General features: G+C 45.1%; 1 protein-coding gene across 1 annotated transcript in view; it reads right to left on the reverse strand.

The window, feature by feature from the left end:
* The window catches only part of PRRG4 (proline rich and Gla domain 4), a 65,597-nt gene that overhangs the window by 25,106 nt on the left and 20,904 nt on the right, over window positions 1–19,587 (reverse strand). The window contains exons 2-3 of the mRNA XM_073604476.1: window positions 13,208–13,317; window positions 350–513 (exon numbers count right to left, since the gene is read on the reverse strand). Of these exons, the coding sequence (XP_073460577.1) occupies window positions 350–513; window positions 13,208–13,317 (274 nt within the window). The remainder of the gene's footprint in view (window positions 1–349; window positions 514–13,207; window positions 13,318–19,587) is intronic.

The following is a 19,587-nucleotide window of genomic DNA, read 5'->3' on the forward strand; positions in this document are numbered from 1 at the left end:
GCACAGGGGCAGCCTTTGATGCCACAGTGGCTGCGATTGATGGCACAGTGGCTGCAATTGATGGGTTTTTTTCAGAATTTTTCAGTTTGTTTGCGCCCCCCCAAAAATTTTGAGCACCGTCCACCACTGGCTGCAGGTGTCACAGCTGTTTGAATACAATAGCAAGCAGCAGAGATTCCTTAATCCATGCTGTTTAGTGTAGACTGGAAAATCTGTGCATGTGTGGCTAGCTTTACAGCATTTGACCCTTCCACCCACATCACCCAATGCTAATAATTTCCAACCAACTCAGAGTAAGGTCAAGAAGAGAATGTAAACACAGCATATAAAGAACATGTAGTGTACCTACCGTCACATCGTGATCTTCATAGATCTCCCTGGCTTCCTCATAGTTGCACTGCTCCTCATAACACTCCCTCTCCAGGTTTCCCGGAACGAACATCTCAAAGTCAAACTGGTTGTAAAGCAAGTGTCGTCCCAGGAAGCTGCTGGCGTCCTCCCCATCTTTGAACACTGAAACAAGGATAAATAAAATACCATTTGAAATGCCAGAAAAACCATCATTCCTTTTATGGTGAAGTTATTGACCTTACTGGGAAATTTGTCTTTGGATCCGCAGAGCTGAGGAGACCTTAGAGTCTCTACAGTACAGTTCTTACAAAAAAAATGTACAAAGAGCAAGAATGATGTACAAAGTATATAAAGCCATAGCAACCTATCAGGTTCCAGTTCACCATCCGCCATAGTCCTTTAAGAAGTTAAAACTTGGATGTTTCTCTTTTAATATTCTTTGTATTGTTTGTAAACTAGAGCAAAGGTCTCCAAACTGTGGCCCTTTGCTTGTCTTGATCCGGCCCTTGGGGCTCTATTCTTCCCACAGATACAAGGCACTATTCCTCCCACTAACACTAACAATGGGGCATAATTCCTCCACTGACACCAACGATAGGGCACTTTTTTCCCACTGACACCAACAATGGGGCATAATTCCTCCAACTGACACCAATGATGGGGCACTATTTCTTCCACTGATCCCAATGATGGGGCACTATTTCTCCCACTGATACCAATGATGGGGCACTATTCCTCCTACTGACAACAATGATAGGGCACTATTCCTCCCACTGATAACAATGATAGGGCACTATTCCTCCCACTGACACCAACAATGGGGCATAATTCCTCCCACTGACAACAATGATGGGTACTATTCCTTCCACTGACCCCAACGATGGGGCACTATTTCTCCCACTGATACCAATAATGGGGCACTATTCCTCCCACTGCACTGACACCAACAATGGGGCACTATTCCTCCCACTGACATCAATGATAGAGGCACGGTTTCTCCCACTGACACCAACAATGGGCATTATTCTTCCCACTGATACCAATGATGGGGCACTATTCCTCCCACTGATACCAACGATGAAGCCAACTAGTGGCAAAGTAGCTAACTGCACCTGCCTACACACTCCTACAATCAACAGTAGTGCTTGAGGAGGGAGAGTGCTGTTAATTAGAGTTTTGTTTAGGGGGCATGTCAGACATCTGAAGAGCCGGGGAACTGTGCTGTGTGTAAAAGCAGTGGTCTGACTCTCCTGTGTACTGCCAAAACAGCGTATTTTAACCCTTGCTGCACCACTTAAATAGAAAGGTAAAATAGAAGCATGTTTATTACTTTGTATGCTGCCTAACTGCATTACAGTAATAAATTAAGCATTGCAAAATGTTTAATTTACTTCGCAATGCATGCAGTTAGGCAGTATACAAAGTAATAAATATGCTTCTATTTTATCTTTCTATTTAAAGGGGTTGTAAACCCTCCTGGTTTTTCACCTCCATGCCCCCGTTTTACTTACCTGAGCCCTCTTTTTCTCGCACCGGGGACAAGCACACCAGCTATAGCCGGTGTCGCGTGTCCTGATTGGCTAGATTGATAGCTGCGCAGCCATTGGCTCCCGCTGCTGTCAATCAAATCCAATGACGCGGGCGCCGGGGGGCGGGGCCGAGTCATACATTCGGCGGCTATGGATGCCGAATGCTGGACTCGGGAGCGCGCCCGCAAGGTAACCCCCTCAGGGAAGCGCTTCCCCTGGGGGGGTTATCTGATGCGGAGAGGAGCTGCGAGAGCCACCGGGGGACCCCAGAAGAGCAGGTTTAGGGCCACTCTGTGCAAAACAAGTTGTACAGTGGAGGTAAGTATAATATGTTTGTTACAGTGGAACCTCGGTTTGCGAGTATCGCGGTTAATGAGCGTTTCGCAAAACGAGCACTGTATTTCTAAAAATCCTAACTCAGTTTGCGAGTGTTGTTTCGCAATACGAGCAGGATTCAGGCCAAAAGCGTTGTGCAGTACCGCTTTTGGCCTGAGGTGGGGGGCGCCGGAGCCAAACATCGCCGATCGTTGGTGTTCGGAAATGCACGGAAAGGCCCGAGGACAGTTTGGCTGACCTCGGCAAACCTTGGAAAGACTCCATTCACAAGCCTATCCGAGGTTTGCCGAGGTCAGCCGAACTGTCCTCGGGCCTTTTCGGCCATTTCCGAGGCTCTCCGGCACCCCCCGCCTCTGACCACATGCGGCATTGCATCCCATTGAAGTCAATGCGGAACAAATTATTTTAGTTCCCATTGAATTCAATGGGAAAACTCGCTTTGATATGCGAGTACTTTGGATTATGAGCATACTCCTGGAACAGATTATGCTCGTAATCCGAGGTTCCACTGTATTTTAAATAAATTAAAAAATAGAACCCTTAAGCCCCATACACACGATAGGACTTCGTACAAACTTTCCCTTGGATTTTTGTACAAAGGGCGTTGGCGATAAGAAGGCAGGACTTTTCTAGCCAACCTTCACCAAATCACATGGTTTTTCAGCTCTTTACCACCACCCTTTGGTCAACTTCTGTATTGTTGTCTGATATTGTGTCAATCTCGCCGCTTTTATCAGTGAGATTGACACCTTGCGAGCCGGGCTCACACTGTTGCGGGGATCCGACTTGGATCCCCGCCAGTGCCAGGCACTGTGTTTGGTATGAATCTTGAGGGGGAACTCCACGCCAAATTTTAAATAGAAAACCGGCATGGATTCCCCTCCAGGGGCATACCAGGCCCTTACATCTGGTATGGATTTTAAGGGGAACCCCTACGCCGAAAAAATGGCGTAGGGGTCCCCCCAATCCATACCAGACCCTTATCCGAGCACGCAGCCTGGCCGGTCAGGAAAGGGGGTGGGGACGAGCGAGCGCCCCCCCCCCTCTGAACTGTACCAGGCCACATGCCCTCAACATGGGGGGTGGGTGCTTTGGGGGAGGGGGGCGCCCTGTGGCCCCCCACCCCAAAGCACCTTGTCCCCATGTTGATGAGGACAAGGGCCTCTTCCCGAAAACCCTGGCCGTTGGTTGTTGGGATCTGCGGGCGAGGGGCTTATCGGAATCCGGGAGACCCCTTTAATAAGGGGGCCCCCAGATCCCGGCCCCCCCACGCTACATCGTACCCCTACCCATTCACCTAGGGAAAAAAGTGTCAATATAAAAACACACTAGACAGGTTTTTAAAGTAATTTATTAGGCAGCTCCGGGGGTCTTCTTCTGACTTCGGGGTTTTCTTTCAACTTCGGGGGTTTCTCCGGCGTCTTCTCCCGATGTTCAGATCTTCTGCCGCTCTTTTGCTAGCGGTGGCCCGGTCTTGTACATTCTCTTCTTCCCTCTTCTTTTCTTCCGATGTTGACACGACTCTCTCTCCCGCTGGAATGCTCTCTGAGCGCTCCGTAATGACTTATATAGGCAGTGGCCCGCCCCCTTATGAGGTCACAGTCCCGAGGCATGCTGGGACTGTGACCTCATAAGGGGGCGGGGTCCCCGCCTATATAAGTCCATTACGGAGCGCTCAGAGAGCATTCCAGCTGGAGAGAGCGTTGTGTCAACATCGGAAGAAGAGAAGAGGGAAGAAGACGATGCAGAAGTCCGGGCCACCGCTAGCAAAAGAGCGGCAGAAGATAGCGGAGGAGCCGGCAGAAGAACCGAACACCGGCAGAAGACGCCGGAGAGACCCCCGAAGTCGGAAGAAGACCCCCGGAGTTGGAAGAAGACTCCCAGAGCTGCCTAATAAATTACTTTAAAAACATTTGTAGTGTGTTTTTGTATTGACACTTTTTCCCTAGGTGAATGGGTAGGGGTATGATGTACCCCATACTCATTCACAAAGGGTGGGGGACCGGGATCTGGGGGCCCCCTTATTACAGGGGGCTCCCGGATTTTGATAAGCCCCCCGCCTGCAGACCCCGACAACCAACGGCCAGGGTTGTCGGGAAGAGGCCCTTGCCCTCATCAACATGGGGACAAGGTGCTTTGGGGTGGGGGGGCCGCAGGGTGCCCCCCTCCAGGAGGGGGGCCACTCGCTCGTCCCCACCCCCTTTTCTGACCGGCCGGGCTGTGTGCTTGGATAAGGGTCTGGTATGGATTTTGGGGGGACCCCATGCCATTTTTTCGGCGTAGGGGGTTCCCCTTAAAATCCATACCAGACTTAAGGGCCTGGTACGCTCCCAGAGGGGAATTCCCTCTCGTGCTCGCCGCAATAGGAAGATGTGTTTTTCCTATTGCAGCCAGTGCGAGATGTACAGTACCCTTCCGCTGAGAACCAGCGCTATCGGATCGCGCTGGAAACATTCTCGCAGCTGCGTACTGTAGTTTTTACAAAAGTCAGACAGCTTTGTGTACACACAATTGGACTTTGCTCCATCCGACTTTTGTTGCCGGAAAGTTTGTCCGTTCGCACAGCCAACAAAAGTCCGATGGAAACTGAAGCAGTTTGTCCGATGGAGTGTACACACGGTCAGATGTTGCTCCAAAACAGCTCATTTGCATGTTTGTTGTCAAAAAGTCTGATCGTGTGTACGGGCCTTTACAATCACTTTAAGTGCTGCAGGAAGGGTTAAAATACGCTATGTTGGCAGTACACAGGAGAGTCACACCACTGCTCTTACACACAGCACAGTTCCCAGGCTCTTCAGAGGTTTGACATGCCCCCTAAACAAAACTCTAATTAACATCACTCTCCCTCCTCAAGCACCACTGTTGATTGTAGGAGTGTGTAGGCAAGTGCCTACAAAATATAACAAATACACAAACCATTTTGTAACTTAAAGCCAATTTGTAACAAAAAAAAAAGGCAAGCAAAGAGCAAGGGACTAGCCAACAATATTTTCTGTGGTCCCCCTACAACTGATCTTTAATTCAACAATGACTTGTCATGATCTCTGCCGGGTTAGCCCCCCCCATATCAAATTTAAAAAAAAAATCTTATGCAGTTTGTTAGATCTTTGTTAGATCAGGTTAGATCAACAGTTGTTTGCGTTAGATCTCACACAGAAGAAGCAATATTAACAGTTATTTGCTGGGGGGGCTAACCCATCAGCCCCCTTATCAAAAAATTGACCAGTTAGCTATTTTGGAAGCAATTTGTTAGATCTGGTAAGATCAAGTGGTTTTAACGTTAGATCTCACATAATTAGAGACTTATTAAGTGATTAATGAGGGGAGCTGGCCCCCCTTATCAAATTTTCTAGCCAAAAATCATTCAGGCTAATAGATATTCATTAGATCCGGTAAGATCAAGTGTTTTTAACGTTAGATCTCACATCATTTCAGAGATATTCCACATCAAAATAGAGATATTAGGTGGTACATATGGACGGGCTGGCCCCCCCTTATCAAATTTTCTGGCCAAAAATCATTCAGGCTAATAGATATTCATTAGATCCGGTAAGATCAAGTGGTTTTAACGTTAGATCTTACATAATTAGAGACTTATTAAGTGATTAATGAGGGGGGGCTGCCTTATCAAATTTTCTGGCCAAAAATCATTCAGGCTAATAGATATTCGTTAGATCCGGTAAGATCAAGTGGTTTTAACGTTAGATCTCACATCATTTCAGAGATAATCCACATCAAAATAGAGATAGGTGATACATATGGACGGGCTGGCCCCCCCTTATCAAATTTTCTGGCCAAAAATCATTCAGGCTAATAGATATTCGTTAGACCCGGTAAGATCAGGTTTTTTTAACGTTAGATCTCACATCATTTCAGAGATATTCCACGTCAAAATAGAGATATTAGGTGGTACATATGGATGGGCTGCCCCCCCTCCCTTATCAAAGTTTCTGGCCAAAGATCATTCAGGCTAATAGATATTCGTTAGATCCGGTAAGATCAAGTGGTTTTAACGTTAGATCTCACATAATTAGAGACTTATTAAGTGATTAATGAGGGGGGCTGGCCCCCCTTATCAAATTTTCTGGCCAAAAATCATTCAGGCTAATAGATATTTGTTAGATCCGGTAAGATCAAGTGGTTTTAACATTAGATCTCACATCATTTCAGAGATATTCCACATCAAAATAGAGATATTAGGTGGTACATATGGACGGGTTAGCCCCCCCACATGCAATTTTCTGGCCAAAAATCATTCAGGCTTATAGATATTTGTTAGATCCGGTAAGATCAAGTGGTTTTAACGTTAGATCCCACATAATTTCAGAGATATTTCACATAAGCATAGAGATAGTAGGTGGTAAATAAAGACTGGTTGGCCCGCCCTTTTCACATTTTCTGGCCAAAAATCATTCAGGCTCATAGATATTCATTCGATCCAGTAAGATCAAGTGGTTTTAATGTTAGATCTCACATAATTTCAGAGATATTCCACATAATGATAGAGATATTAGGTGGTACATAAGGACGGGTTGGCCCCCCCACATGCAATTTTCTGACCAAAAATCATTCAGGCTAATAGATATTCGTTAGATCCGGTAAGATCAAGTGGTTTTAAGTTTACATCTCACATAATTTCAGAGATATTCCATAAAAAATAGAGATATTGGGTGGTACAGAAGGTACATCCATCTTCAACCGTCTCTGGATGGTCTCTGGAACCTTCTTTGCATGGTTCTTCAGCGGGTGCCTGTAGTCTCTCCTCACACCTCCCTTCACCTCCCTGCCTTATGGTGATCTCTCCTCAGATCAACAAGCTTAAGTCTTTAGCTAGCCCCCCCCTTCTTGCAAAGCAGGCTGGGCTTGGTAGTTCCACCCCCTGCAGAAATCAATGGGGCTGTATTGTGGGCCATGGTCCTCTGCTACTGCTTGATTGGCTCCCTCTCCCTGCCAATAGGGACACAGTAAGAGGAGAGGGAGGGGGAGAAATCCCCCACAGGGACTGACAGGCGTGCTCTCCCTCAGTGAGTGCCTGTGTCAGTGTCTATTCAGTCCGGCGGTCGCTGGCAGGAATGGCGGGAGGTGCGGGACCATGGGTGATAGAGTAGCCCCCGCTACACACTCCCCCCCACCAAAGAACCTTTGGTCCGCCAAAGGAGGTAAAGAGTCTATGACCTTTTACATGCTTTTGATATACACACGGAAAAAAAAACAGGTTAGTGTGCACAGGAAACCATACAATTTACATCTGCATAAAACCCTGGCAGAGGAACATCCCACCAATTAGCATAGGAGGGGAGGTTAACTGGGATGGCCTAGCTAGATGTGCCAGGGGCTGAGTGTCAGAAACCAAGAAATCAGGCCGAGACAGAAGTACAGTTAAATCACACTTGTTTAATAATAAAAGTAAAAAGAACAAATGTAGTCAAAACATAGCCAAAGTTCAGTAACTGGAATGGATAGTCAGCCAAGCCAGAAGTCAGGGATCAATGTAGTGGAACAGCAAGAAGGATCTGGAGCCAGAGGGGATGTCAGCAAAGCAAGTCTTGAACAGGATCGCAGGAGATTGTTTCTGTGATGTTGACCAAGGCGAAGGCAGAGATCCTCTGGACTGGACAGCTTAAGTAGGCAGGACTGATGAGCAGGATATCATCAACAGCTGAGTAACTGTGGAGAGATAGGAGCTGGCAATTATCTGTCAGCTGAGTGGCCAGCTCAGAGAAGGAAGGGCTGAGCCCAGCCCTGACAGTGAGTTAGAATTGTCCACCACCAAATCTGCGGTGGAAGGGTCAGTTTCTTCAAGAGTCCTTTTTGTACTGAGAACGACCTCCTCAGAGCTTTCACCCAAAGGATCATATGTTAGTCTTTTGGGTGGGTGAATAACCCTTCGCTCTCGCTGTTCTTTAGGTTCTGGGGTTACAGGCACACTGGTCTCTTCTTCTTCCTGCGTATCAGCTTCAGCTTCCTCAATGAAGGATGGAAAGTCTTAGGGGTCTCTTCTCAGCAGGGAAGATTGATGGTCTTCCAACTCTTCAAAAGGTGGACTTTGAGGTGCAAACTCAGGAGCCTCTGGCCTGAGAGCCACCTCAGTCACCTTGGGAGGAGAAGAAAGAGGGTGGGGGTGGGTGGCAGGCCCTGGCATTTGAGATGGCCACAGACAATCTTTCTCTTCATCCTCGCTGTTTTCATCTTCAGCAAGGGGTACAGAGTGAGATCTAGTCACTGGCCAGGATCTTTGCGAGGCCGTGGGTGTGGACTGTAAATCTGGCTGTGGTGGCACATGAACTGCTTCTGACAGAGGCAACAGATGATTGTGATGCTAAGTCTTCAGCAGGCCTGTGCTTCCCTCTGGCCGGAGTTGATATACTGGGTGTCTGGACAGATGCTTGCAAACGACATAGGGCTGTGACTTTCAGTGGTTAGCCAACTTGTGCTTTCCAGGGACACCCAGGCTTCTCAGCAGTACCTTGTTATCCGGCTGTAGGTCCTGCACTTGTACCCTAAGGTCAAAGTTTATTTTGTTTCTCTGTCCTCAGGCGTATGAGGCAGCTTGAGCCTTATCAAAGGTGGTTTTCAGACGTCTCTGCAGGCGATCCACATACCCTCTGTGGAAAGTTGCTAAGGTACGGTCGAGGAAAGTGCCGAAGGCCAAGTCTACTGGCAGCCGGGCCTATGACCTGAACATCAAACTATAGGGAGAGTAACCTGTGGCATCATTGGCGGTGCTGTTATAAGCATGCACAATAGCCACTATATGCTTGCTCCAGTGCTGCTTTTGTTCTGAACTTAGAGTTCCAAGTATATCCAGGAGGGTTCAGTTGAATCTCTCTGGTTGAGGATCTCCTTGAGGATGATACGGGGTGGTTTTAGACTTCCTGATGCCCAACAGGTCTGTTAGGTTTCACTTCAGCTGCCTAAAACCTCTTCACACTTCAGAGTCAATTGTTCCTGAATTAACTCTCTGGGTTTTCTGGGCCCTCCAGCTGGTCTGACAGGCTTTGCCAGATCAGGGTCAGCGTCTTAGCGAATCCCTTGACAAATCTTCTGTAATAATCCCAGAAATGACCTAAGCTCAGTCACGTTGGTAGACCTTGGCCAGGAGGTCAGTGGCCACTTCATCAGCAGACACAATGTGACCAAGGTAGTTGACCGAGGGTTGATAAAACTGGCACTTTTCCAGAGACAGCTTCAACCCCCTCACCATGGAGTCTCTTAAGGACCTTCTGCAGAAACTCTTCATGCTCTTCCAGGGTCTTGCTGAAAACAATGATGTCCTTTAAGTACACCAACACCTCGATCAGTTTCATGTCACCCACGGTCTTCTCCATTAGCCTTTGGAAGGTGGCTGAGGCACCAGAGAGGCCTTGATGCATATGGTCAAATCCAAACATCCCCTGCGGGGTAATGAAAATGGTCTTCTCCCGATCCTCAGGGTGCATGGGGATTTGGTAATACCCACTCTTCAAATCCAGCATGCTGAACCACTTCGCTTCTGACAGGCTCTGCAAGGCATCTTATATCCTTGGGGTGGTATATTGGTCAGGAATGGTCCTTCAGTTCAGCGTCCAGTAGTCAATACCCAGCCTCAGTGACCCATTCTTCTTTCGTACCACCACTATTGGGGATGCGTATAGACTCTGGGACTCTCGGATGATACCTGCCCTCTTCAACTCTGCCAGTTGTTCATGCAGATCCTCCAAGTCCCCTAAAGGAATCCATCAAACTCTTTCCCTGAATGGCTTATGTACTCGAAGAGATGGATCTGGTATTGGGCACTTTTTGTACACCCCACATCAAATTCACTCTTGGAGAATGCAGCCTGCCATCTCAGGAGCTGAGTCTTGGTCCTTTCCTTCCATTCAGGCAAAAGGGGAGTATTTTTCGGATAGAACTCCTCCACAGAGATCCCATCCTTTGCTCCCCCCACCAAATCAGACAGCGCAACTGGGGTGGCCAGATTCACTTGTTCACTTGTCCCAGCAACATCTGAGCCGGCATCTTCACTGGAGAGGCTGTTATGTTGCGGACACTCACCAAGATCTTCCCGTGACTTCATTGCAACCCTTTGGTTGAAACCACCTCAGGAATTATCTCCACTCCCATGTCTTCTCTCTGTCCGTCTGATTGAAGGACAATGAAAGGGCCTGCTTGCTTCCAATTTAGCTTGACAAATGCTCGTAAATAGGCCACTTTACCAGGCTGTAACACCTTCTCACACTTGTCCAAGCACCAGATCTTTCCCTTCTGTTGTTGTACCAGGTGCTGGTAGGCTTGTCTCAGCATGGGGTGCAAACTTGTAGTTGAAGTGCCCGGCTCCAGAACAAGAGGAGTCAACAGCCTTCTGACAAGATCAGTATTGGTCCCTATGATGAGAGAACTCTTACTGGCCCCTGGTGGGCAAGGACAGACCACTGCCTGAGTTTCAAAAGTCCCGGCTTTCATAGCCATGGAGGGATCGAAGGTCAGCTTGACCGGTAGATAGCCATCATAGGGAAAGTTCTGAGTCACAATGCCCCATATCTGCAACTTCTGCAAAGGCAGGTGCTTGAGGTGCCTGTCATAGAAGTCTCTGTAGAGAAGGGTCACTTAAGCTCCAGTATCCAGAAGGGCCTTGGTGTAGACTCCCTTTACTTGGTTGGGAACAACAGGAGAAGGTCCCACCAGCTTGTCAGGGAGCATGGAGGAAGTGGTGGCCCTGGCCTGTTCGGTGGTTTGTATCTGCGCTCCTCTCTGCAAGGTTCTGATTGGGCTTAAGTCTGCGCTAGTAAGTTCTGGGAGTCTGGTGTGCATTGACTCTCTGACACCAGGCAGCATTTGTCAAAAGAAACACAAAACAAAGGGTTCCCCTAGGTGGACTTTTCCGGCACTTGCAAAGGCAAACAGGTGGGGTGTGCACAAAGTAAAGGGCATTTATATAATGATAAAAGGTATAATTTTATTCGTATAGGAAAATACATCGAGTAAAAAACAAGCAATAAATGTACATAGTAACACAATGAAAACTACATAGTAGCTATGATGAACAAAAAGCAATATATGATGAAAAAACTCTTCTCAGGTCCGACGCGTTTCGGGGTACTACATATCTGTACGGTCCTTCTTCAGGGGTAAAACTAGGAGAGAGGGTTGTCAAAAGAAACAGAAACAGGACACTGGGTTGCTTGGAGGCAACAACGGGGGCCCTCTGCAAGGTTTTGGACTTTCGCTGCTGGTTTTGAGCCAGCTACCATAGATGGGCACCCGGTTGGCTCCTTCACCAGAGCCCTCCGAAGTTTCCCTCTGACTTCTGGCACTGTGCTTCAGGCTTCACTGGGCTTGGACACACCTGTTGTTTAATGTCCCACATAATTTCAGCATACCTCGGTATGCTCAATAGCACTCCTCACTGGTACACATAGTCACTAGTATGGATATACGTGCATCACTACCAAATATCCATAATATCCCTGTAATTATGGATAATCAAACATTAAAATCACTTGATCTTATCGGATCTAATGAATATCAATTAGCTGGGGTGATTTTTTGGCCAGAAAATTTGATATGAGGGGGCCAGCCCCCCTCATTAATCACTTAATAAGTCTCTAATTATGTGAGATCTAATCTCATCCTTATGTACTACCACCTAATATCTCTAACGTTAAAACCACTTGATCTTACCGGATCTAACGAATATCTATTAGCCTGAATGATTTTTGGCCAGAAAATTTGATAAGGGGGGGCCAGCCCATCCATATGTACCACCTAATATCTCTATTTTGATGTGGAATATCTCTGAAATGATGTGAGATCTAATGTTAAAACCACTTGATCTTACCGGATCTAACGAATATCTATTAGCCTGAATGATTTTTGGCCAGAAAATTTGATAAGGGGAGGGCCAGCCCCCCTCATTAATTACTTAATAAGTCTCTAATTATGTGAGATCTAACGTTAAAACCACTTGATCTTACCAGATCTAACAAATTGCTTCAAAAATAGCTAACTTTTTGGTCAATTTTTTGATAAGGGGGGCTGATGACGGGTTAGCCCCCCCAGCAAATAACTGTTAATATTGCTTCTTCTGTGTGAGATCTAACGCAAACAACGGTTGATCTAACCTGATCTAACAAAGATCTAACAAACTGTATAAGATTTTTTCAAAAATTTTGATATGGGGGGGGGGCTAACCCGGCAGAGGTCTTGTTCTGCGCCATGTCGCTGTGTGGACATTGCTATGGCAGCCATCTTAGTGGCAGGGTTTTTTCATCCTCATGTCAGAGCCTCCACCAAGAAGAATACTCCGTGACACCACCAAATCTCACTCCAAATCTGGTGAGACTAGGGTCAGCAGCAGTGCCTTAGATTTCTCACTGATTATATAAAGCAATAAACCTGTAGGTACAGGATTATCTAGGCCAGTGTTTCTCAACTCCAGTCCTCAGGGCGCACCAACAGGTCATGTTTTCAGGATTTCCCTCAGATAAAATGGCTGTGGTAATTACTAAGGCAGTGAAACAGATCAAATCACCTGTGCACAATAATGGGTAACCTGAAAACATGACCTGTTGGGGCGCCTTGAGGACTGGAGTTGAAAAACACTGATCTAGGCACCTTCACATAATGGGAAATGCAATGCTATTTTTTAGGAGCAATGCAAGACAAAAAGGAAAATTTCAGGGTACTGCTTTAGACACAATTAACATTTAACAATTAGATTCCTGGGCATCTCAATGCAATGCATGGGCTGGTGGAGGGGGTGGTAGCATACTATAAATAAAGTAGCTTCCTGAAAACTACCATTGAGCCCTGGTTCACATTGATGCTACTTTGAAATGGTGCTACTTCACTCGATCTGAGAAGAGAAGAGGAGCCTGTGCAAGAGGAAAGCTAAGGCTGGAGGTTAGCTTTTTAAAGGCAACATGATGAGTCTACCTGCTATACAGTTGCAATACATTTTGATTTGCATTATTGGCTAATGGTTTCACCTGTTACCTATTATTAATACTAACCTTGTCTATTTTGTCTGGATCCCACTAAATTTTTCACACAATGTGGAAGTCCAAAAGCCAAGGAGATTAGCTGGTAGATGAGGAACAATTGTGGAACCAGAATCTGGTATCTGTGAAACGAGAAGTACACATTACATGACCACATTGTATAACTGCATAATGATGAGCTTCTGGGCATTGTCTATGTTGTGATTCATCATATAATAGAAATAATTTCTAGCAGTGGCATGGCGAGTGTTAATAGTGGGCAGAAAAAAAATGGAAACCGTGAAATTTTCTGTATGTAAATGTTATACAATCATATTGGTAAAGAAAATATAACTCAGGGGTTCTCTAGTCTAAACCAGTGTTTTTCCACCTTTTTTAAACCAAGGCACACTTTAAAACCTGGCAGAATCTCGAGACACAGCAACCAAAAAATGTAGAAATGTAATGGTTTTTAATTCTATTGGACATCCCCACCCGCTGCTTCTGAAAGCATTCCAGTTAGGGTTGCCACCTCATTGCTTTAAACCCGAACACATATGAATTACACAGGTTCTGAGGCTGATTAAGGTGGTAATTAAACTGACTTGTTGCCTTATCTGCATTAAATTAGCCTTCAGAGCCTGTGTAATTCATATGTGTTCGGGTTTAAAGGGATGAGGTGGTTTGGAATTGGTATGATTGGGGATTAAAGTTAATATTAAAATGTGGTGAAGTATTTTATTCAATATTAGGGGTCTACATAAGCTAATATAATCGGTTATATGGACCTGATTATGAAAATGATGATATATGCAATAGATAATAAGTGGATATGTATGTGTTGTATAAAAATTGTAAAAATGTTTGTTAAATAAAGATTATAAAAAAAAAAAAAAGGGATGAGGTGGCAACTCTAGTTCCAGTGGTTCTCAACTCCTGTCCTCAGGACCCACTAAAAGGCCAGATTTTAAGTATTGCCTTGGGGAGATGCAGACTAGAACACTGCAATCACTGAGCAGCAAATTAGATCACCTGTCTTGTATTTCAGTTATCTTGCAAATCTGGCCTGTTAGTGGGTCCTGAGGACAGGCGTTGATGACCACTGTTCTAGAGCCTCTTGGAACGCTTTCATGAGAAAGCCAGCCGACGGCTATAAAAAACAATACTGAGGTTATGGCTGATATCTTCAGCCATAACCCCGGTAAACCATTTCAAAGACGCAGCGTACATATACGTATTGCAGTCTTGAAGTAGAAAAAACACAAACCCTACATAACACTTGTTACAACTAGGGCACTTTCACATTGACTCGCTGCAGTTTGGCCGCAGCGCAGGTGCAGCACGGGATACCCACGGTTTTCATGTGCGTTACCTGCAGTTTCTCATAAACTTCTATTATGTCCTACATTTTTGGTGCATTTTCTGGAAGCATACCAAAAATGAGGAACCTAATAGAAGTCTATGGGAAACCACAGGAAACGCCGGAGGTGAAAACCGGAGGTATCCTACGCTACACCTGTGCTGTGGCCAAACTGCAGCAGAGCAATGTGCAAGCGGAATATATAGTTACCATTACCAATAATAAAGTAATTAAAACCCACATATCTTATGTTTATTGCATTAAAAAAAAAAATCAATCACCATGGCTGCAATTAAACTTATTACAAATACAAATGTAGGCAAATTACAATTACAATTCCTGTACCTTACGGAGCTCAGAGGAGCTCATATGCAGCCACTGGTCCTCCTCCCTGTTACTCCTCCTCTCCTCACATGCACTGCTTCACCCCCCTTGGGGAAAAGCACGCCAGCCAGCATCTCCCAGACCCACGGTTCACACATCCCAGCAAGCCCCATGTACGCCCAACCCGCCCTTAACAACCGATGACGTCATCAGTTGGCAAGATGCGGTCGGGAAGTGAGATTTAGACAGCGGTCCGGTGTATCGTCACATATGGCGACCAATCACATTTGGCTACCCGCTGGAGTGCACATGCGCAACGCGGCCATATGTGTTCCAACACTTTTACGACAAAACAGCACACTAAAACCGTCAGATAGTGTGACGTTGAACTGCGCTTTCGCAGTTATTATGTGGCTCCACCCCTAAGTCCAGGTTCAAGCCCCACCATCCAAGTGGACATAGAGATAGATTATAATTATGCCGAGCGAAGCGAGCCCGCGAGGGGCCTTGTTGCAAAGTGGTGTCTTACAATCAATAAATATACAGAAGAAGAGCTTGTCTGTAACGTCACTTCCGTTTATCATTATCTGACGGTTTCGCTTCTCTGTATTGTCGTAAAAACTTTTGGAATGCATATCAGCAAGTTACGCATGCGCAGTGCGAAATTTCTCAGCGGATCGTCACTTCCGTAGAAAAATGTGATGGGTCACCATATGTGACCCCTGTAACAAACAGGCTTGACCGAGTGGCCAGCAGTGTTTTATGATCACATAGCTGCCATAGCTGCCTAAGTTGGGGTCATTTTGCCGAGGCACACCTGGGGACTCTTCACGGCACACCAGGGTGCTGCAGCACACTGGTTGAGAAACCCTGTTCTAACCAAGCCTCTTCAACTCCTTATACCTTGGAGGAATCCTTGGAAATATATTTCTGGTGTCAGGGAACCCCTGCTAAAAATAATTTTACCTTCAGTTCACTGTACATTAACATGATCACTAAATTATAAATTAAGAATAAGAAGAATACATAATATGGCACAACTAGCATATTGACATCTGGGCAGATCCTGCCCCATCCGCACCATGTGGCTCTGTAAATTTTGATCTGAAAATCAAAGTAGTCAGGCGCAAATATTTTGTCTGAACAGGGTTTAGATGATACCATACAGAAATGTAAAATAAAAAAAATGATTTCAAATAATAAAATGTATAAGATAGAGGGTTGTGCCTCGGTCACGTTGATAACACTTTTTGGAATGTACAGCTGATAGTAATGATGTGTAAGCAATACATTTAGATGTTACCTAATATTACCTGTTACGAAATTTAGGTTGTGGTCATCTGACTAAAGCTTGAACTAAGCCATGATTAATACTGTTGTGTAACATCAGTGCCGGATTAAATTCTGTGGAGGCCCCTTTGCAGTCAAAACCTTGGGGCCCCCCTTGCAGGTTTCTGGAGGTTTTTGATGGACGTGCTCTAGTGGGATAACATTGAACTAAGTAATGTGCGCATTGGCCACTAGATCAAGATGACCACACGTACGCAGGTTGCACCAAAATTTCTTACAAACTGACAGCTGAAAGAAGATGGACTGACTTCTGTGATGGGTCACAGGAGTGCAAAACGAACTGCACTCTTATGACCCATAGGAGAAGTACAGCCAAACGAGCTTTGGCTGTACTTATCCTTTAACCACTTGCCTACCAGGCACTTACACCCCCTTCCTGCCCAGGCCATTTTTCAGCTTTCAGCGCTGTCGCATTTTGAATGACGATTGCGCGGTCATGCTACACTGTAACCAAACAAATTTTTTATCATTTCCTTCACACAAATAGAGCTTTCTATTGGTGGTATTTAATCACTGCTGGGTTTTTTATTTTCTACAAAAAAAATACCAAAAATGTTGAAAAAAATATGTTTTTTACTTTTTTCTGTCAGTAAATTTTGTAACTTTAAGTAATTTTTCGCCTTCACTGATGTGCGCTGATGAGGCGACACTGATTAGGTGGCACTGATGAGGCACCAATATGCCGCACTTATGAGCACTGATATGTGGCACTGATGGGCACTAATAGGCGGCACTGGTGGGCACTGATAAGCGGCACTGGTGGGCACTGATGGGTGACACTGATGGACATTACTGATGGGCATTGACTGACAGCAGTGATGGGCATTGATGGGCAGCACTGATAGGTGGCACTGATTGCCAGCACTGACTGGCATCACTAATGGGCACTGATTGGTGGCACTTGTGGGCTGTGGTGGGCACTGATTGCTGCCACTGGTGGGCACTGATAGCTGGCATTGGTGGGCAATGGTGGGCACTAATTTGTGACACTATATCGCAATATTGTAATCGGGGCACTGATGATTAGTGCCCTGATTACATTCCTAGATGTCCCCCTGTGTGGAGATGCCGCTGATCGGCTCTCCTCGCCACACACTCTGTCAGTTTGAGGCGAGGAGAGCCGATTACTGGCACTTCCTTGTTTACATGTATCCAGCTGTGATTGGACACAGCCGATCACATGGTTAAAGAGCCGCGGACATGGCTCTTTACAGAAATCGGGGTCGCGCCATGTCCTAACGCCATGTCATATGACTGTGTCCCAGAACGAGAGCTGCACTGCCCCGCCGTCATTTAAGGGACAAGACGTAATGTGAACCTGATGTCTACGGATTGTGTACCTTAAGGTAAGGTAGTAACGAAGTACACAATCCATAGCCATCAGGTTCACATTACAGTTTGTCCCTTAAAAGACAAAGTACAGCCAAAGCCACACATGTAAGGTTTATTTTTGCCATCTGTGTCCCATTGGGGAGATTTACTTTCACTTCTTGTTCACTTCTTGTTCCCTGCAAATTAAGGAAATCTCTTGGGGACCCCCAGGACACTAGAACTAGTGTACACCATTAGAAGATTTTACCACTATTACTTTTATGGGGACAACCCAAAATTTGGGATTTTCTTTTACTTTCACTTTCACTGATAATGGTAAACAGAACAAATATCGAGGGGGAATCTACCTAATAGAAGCACAGACAGCAATAAAAATTGTCATATGTTCTAATTCCTCTCCACTTTATTCAAAACTAAAATTCAACTCTGTGAATGGATGAGACAAATACATTGTATCTTTCTCTGTCCTTGCAGAGATAGAAAAAAAAGTGTGTAGAAATAAAAATAAAAAAATAAAAAAGCCCCAGGGTTAGTGTTTGGGTCAAGGTCAGGGTCAAAGGTCAAGATCAAAGGTCAGGGTCAGTATTATTTTTTTTAAATTAGTATTAGTGTCAGTGTCCGTGGTGTGTTTTAGGTAGGATTAAAAAAAAAAAGCAAAATCGTTTCTGGGCTGTACTACAGGTACAAACATACACATATGTGGTATCACTGCGATCATCTATTTTGGGCCAGTTTTCCTTAGATAAAAAAAATATATCATTAGATACCCATTACCCTTTGTCACCAAATGAAAGCCCAATTTGTTCTGAAAAAACACAGTATAATCCACCTGGATTCACAAAATAGTTGTGATGATATTTACAATTTTACTAACATATGTCAAAGTTGCAAAATCGGGCTTAGGCATTAAGATTTGTTTCACCCTTAGGCATGAAGGGGTTGAGTTGTTATTGGGTACATTACATTAATACAATATTTTCTCTATAGAGTCTTTAATATAGTCTTCGTTTTTTATGAGTTCATAAAATTCATTTTTTTTTATCTTTTGTAAACAATTTAAGAAAGCTTCATTGTAATTTTCTTTCAAGATCAAATACATTTTATTTTGATCCATTGTCATGGGGCCCTTAAACAGCTTGAAGCCCATTGGCTGGTGCCTATTTGGTAATCCAGCACTGTGTAACAGAAGCCATGTGATGGGCTACATGTTCTTCATGTGTTCATCCAATAAAGTTGTGGGGGAGCATGTGCATTCTTTCACCCATTCCTGCCCAAACAAAGGATGATCACCCCCCCCCCAAGACCTACTGGGGCACCATGGACACAGGATCCTCCCCTGGTTTCCTCTTAGAACCTGCCAATGTACAAGCACACCATAGAAGGCTGCTGACCTGGCCCAACCGAGACCCACAAAGTAGTCCATCTTATACCTGCTTCAGGCCTTACGGCAATGGACCCAATAGCAGTCTCATACAACACCAACCAATTCCTGAGGACATCCTCGTATTGAAGTTAGGAAAAGGAAGAGGCCACACAAGGAAAGCTTTTTTACTGTTTACTGAAGGCAATTGATTTACATAAATCCTAGAGGTGACGGCATGATCCTTGAGGTTGCAAACGATAATGAGAGCAATAAAAAGAAGAGAGCCGAGTTGAGGAACCTGTACCCTTTAGGGGGGGTTGGCCTGCATTCCATGCAACAAGAATGTGAGTAGTTCATCCAAGCGTAAGCTCCAAGATATAGATCCTCACAGCATATGTCCTTGCTGTAGTTTGGTCCTCCAGACACTTCCCATGACAACCCCTTGATGGCCACCTGCCAGTCTATTTACATTGCATCTGGAAAGTATTCACAGCGCTTCACTTTTTCCACATTTTGTTATGTTACAACCTTATTCCAAAAGGATTAAATTCATTATTTTCCTCGAAATTCTACAACCAATACCCTATAATGACAATAAGTTTATTTGAAATCTTTGCAAATTTATTAAAAATAAAAAATCCCATGCATATAAGTATTCACAGACTTTTCCATGACGGTCAAAAT

This window comes from Aquarana catesbeiana, linkage group LG11 (assembly GCF_042186555.1).
Source record: "Aquarana catesbeiana isolate 2022-GZ linkage group LG11, ASM4218655v1, whole genome shotgun sequence".
In the NCBI taxonomy this organism is placed as follows: domain Eukaryota; kingdom Metazoa; phylum Chordata; class Amphibia; order Anura; family Ranidae; genus Aquarana; species Aquarana catesbeiana.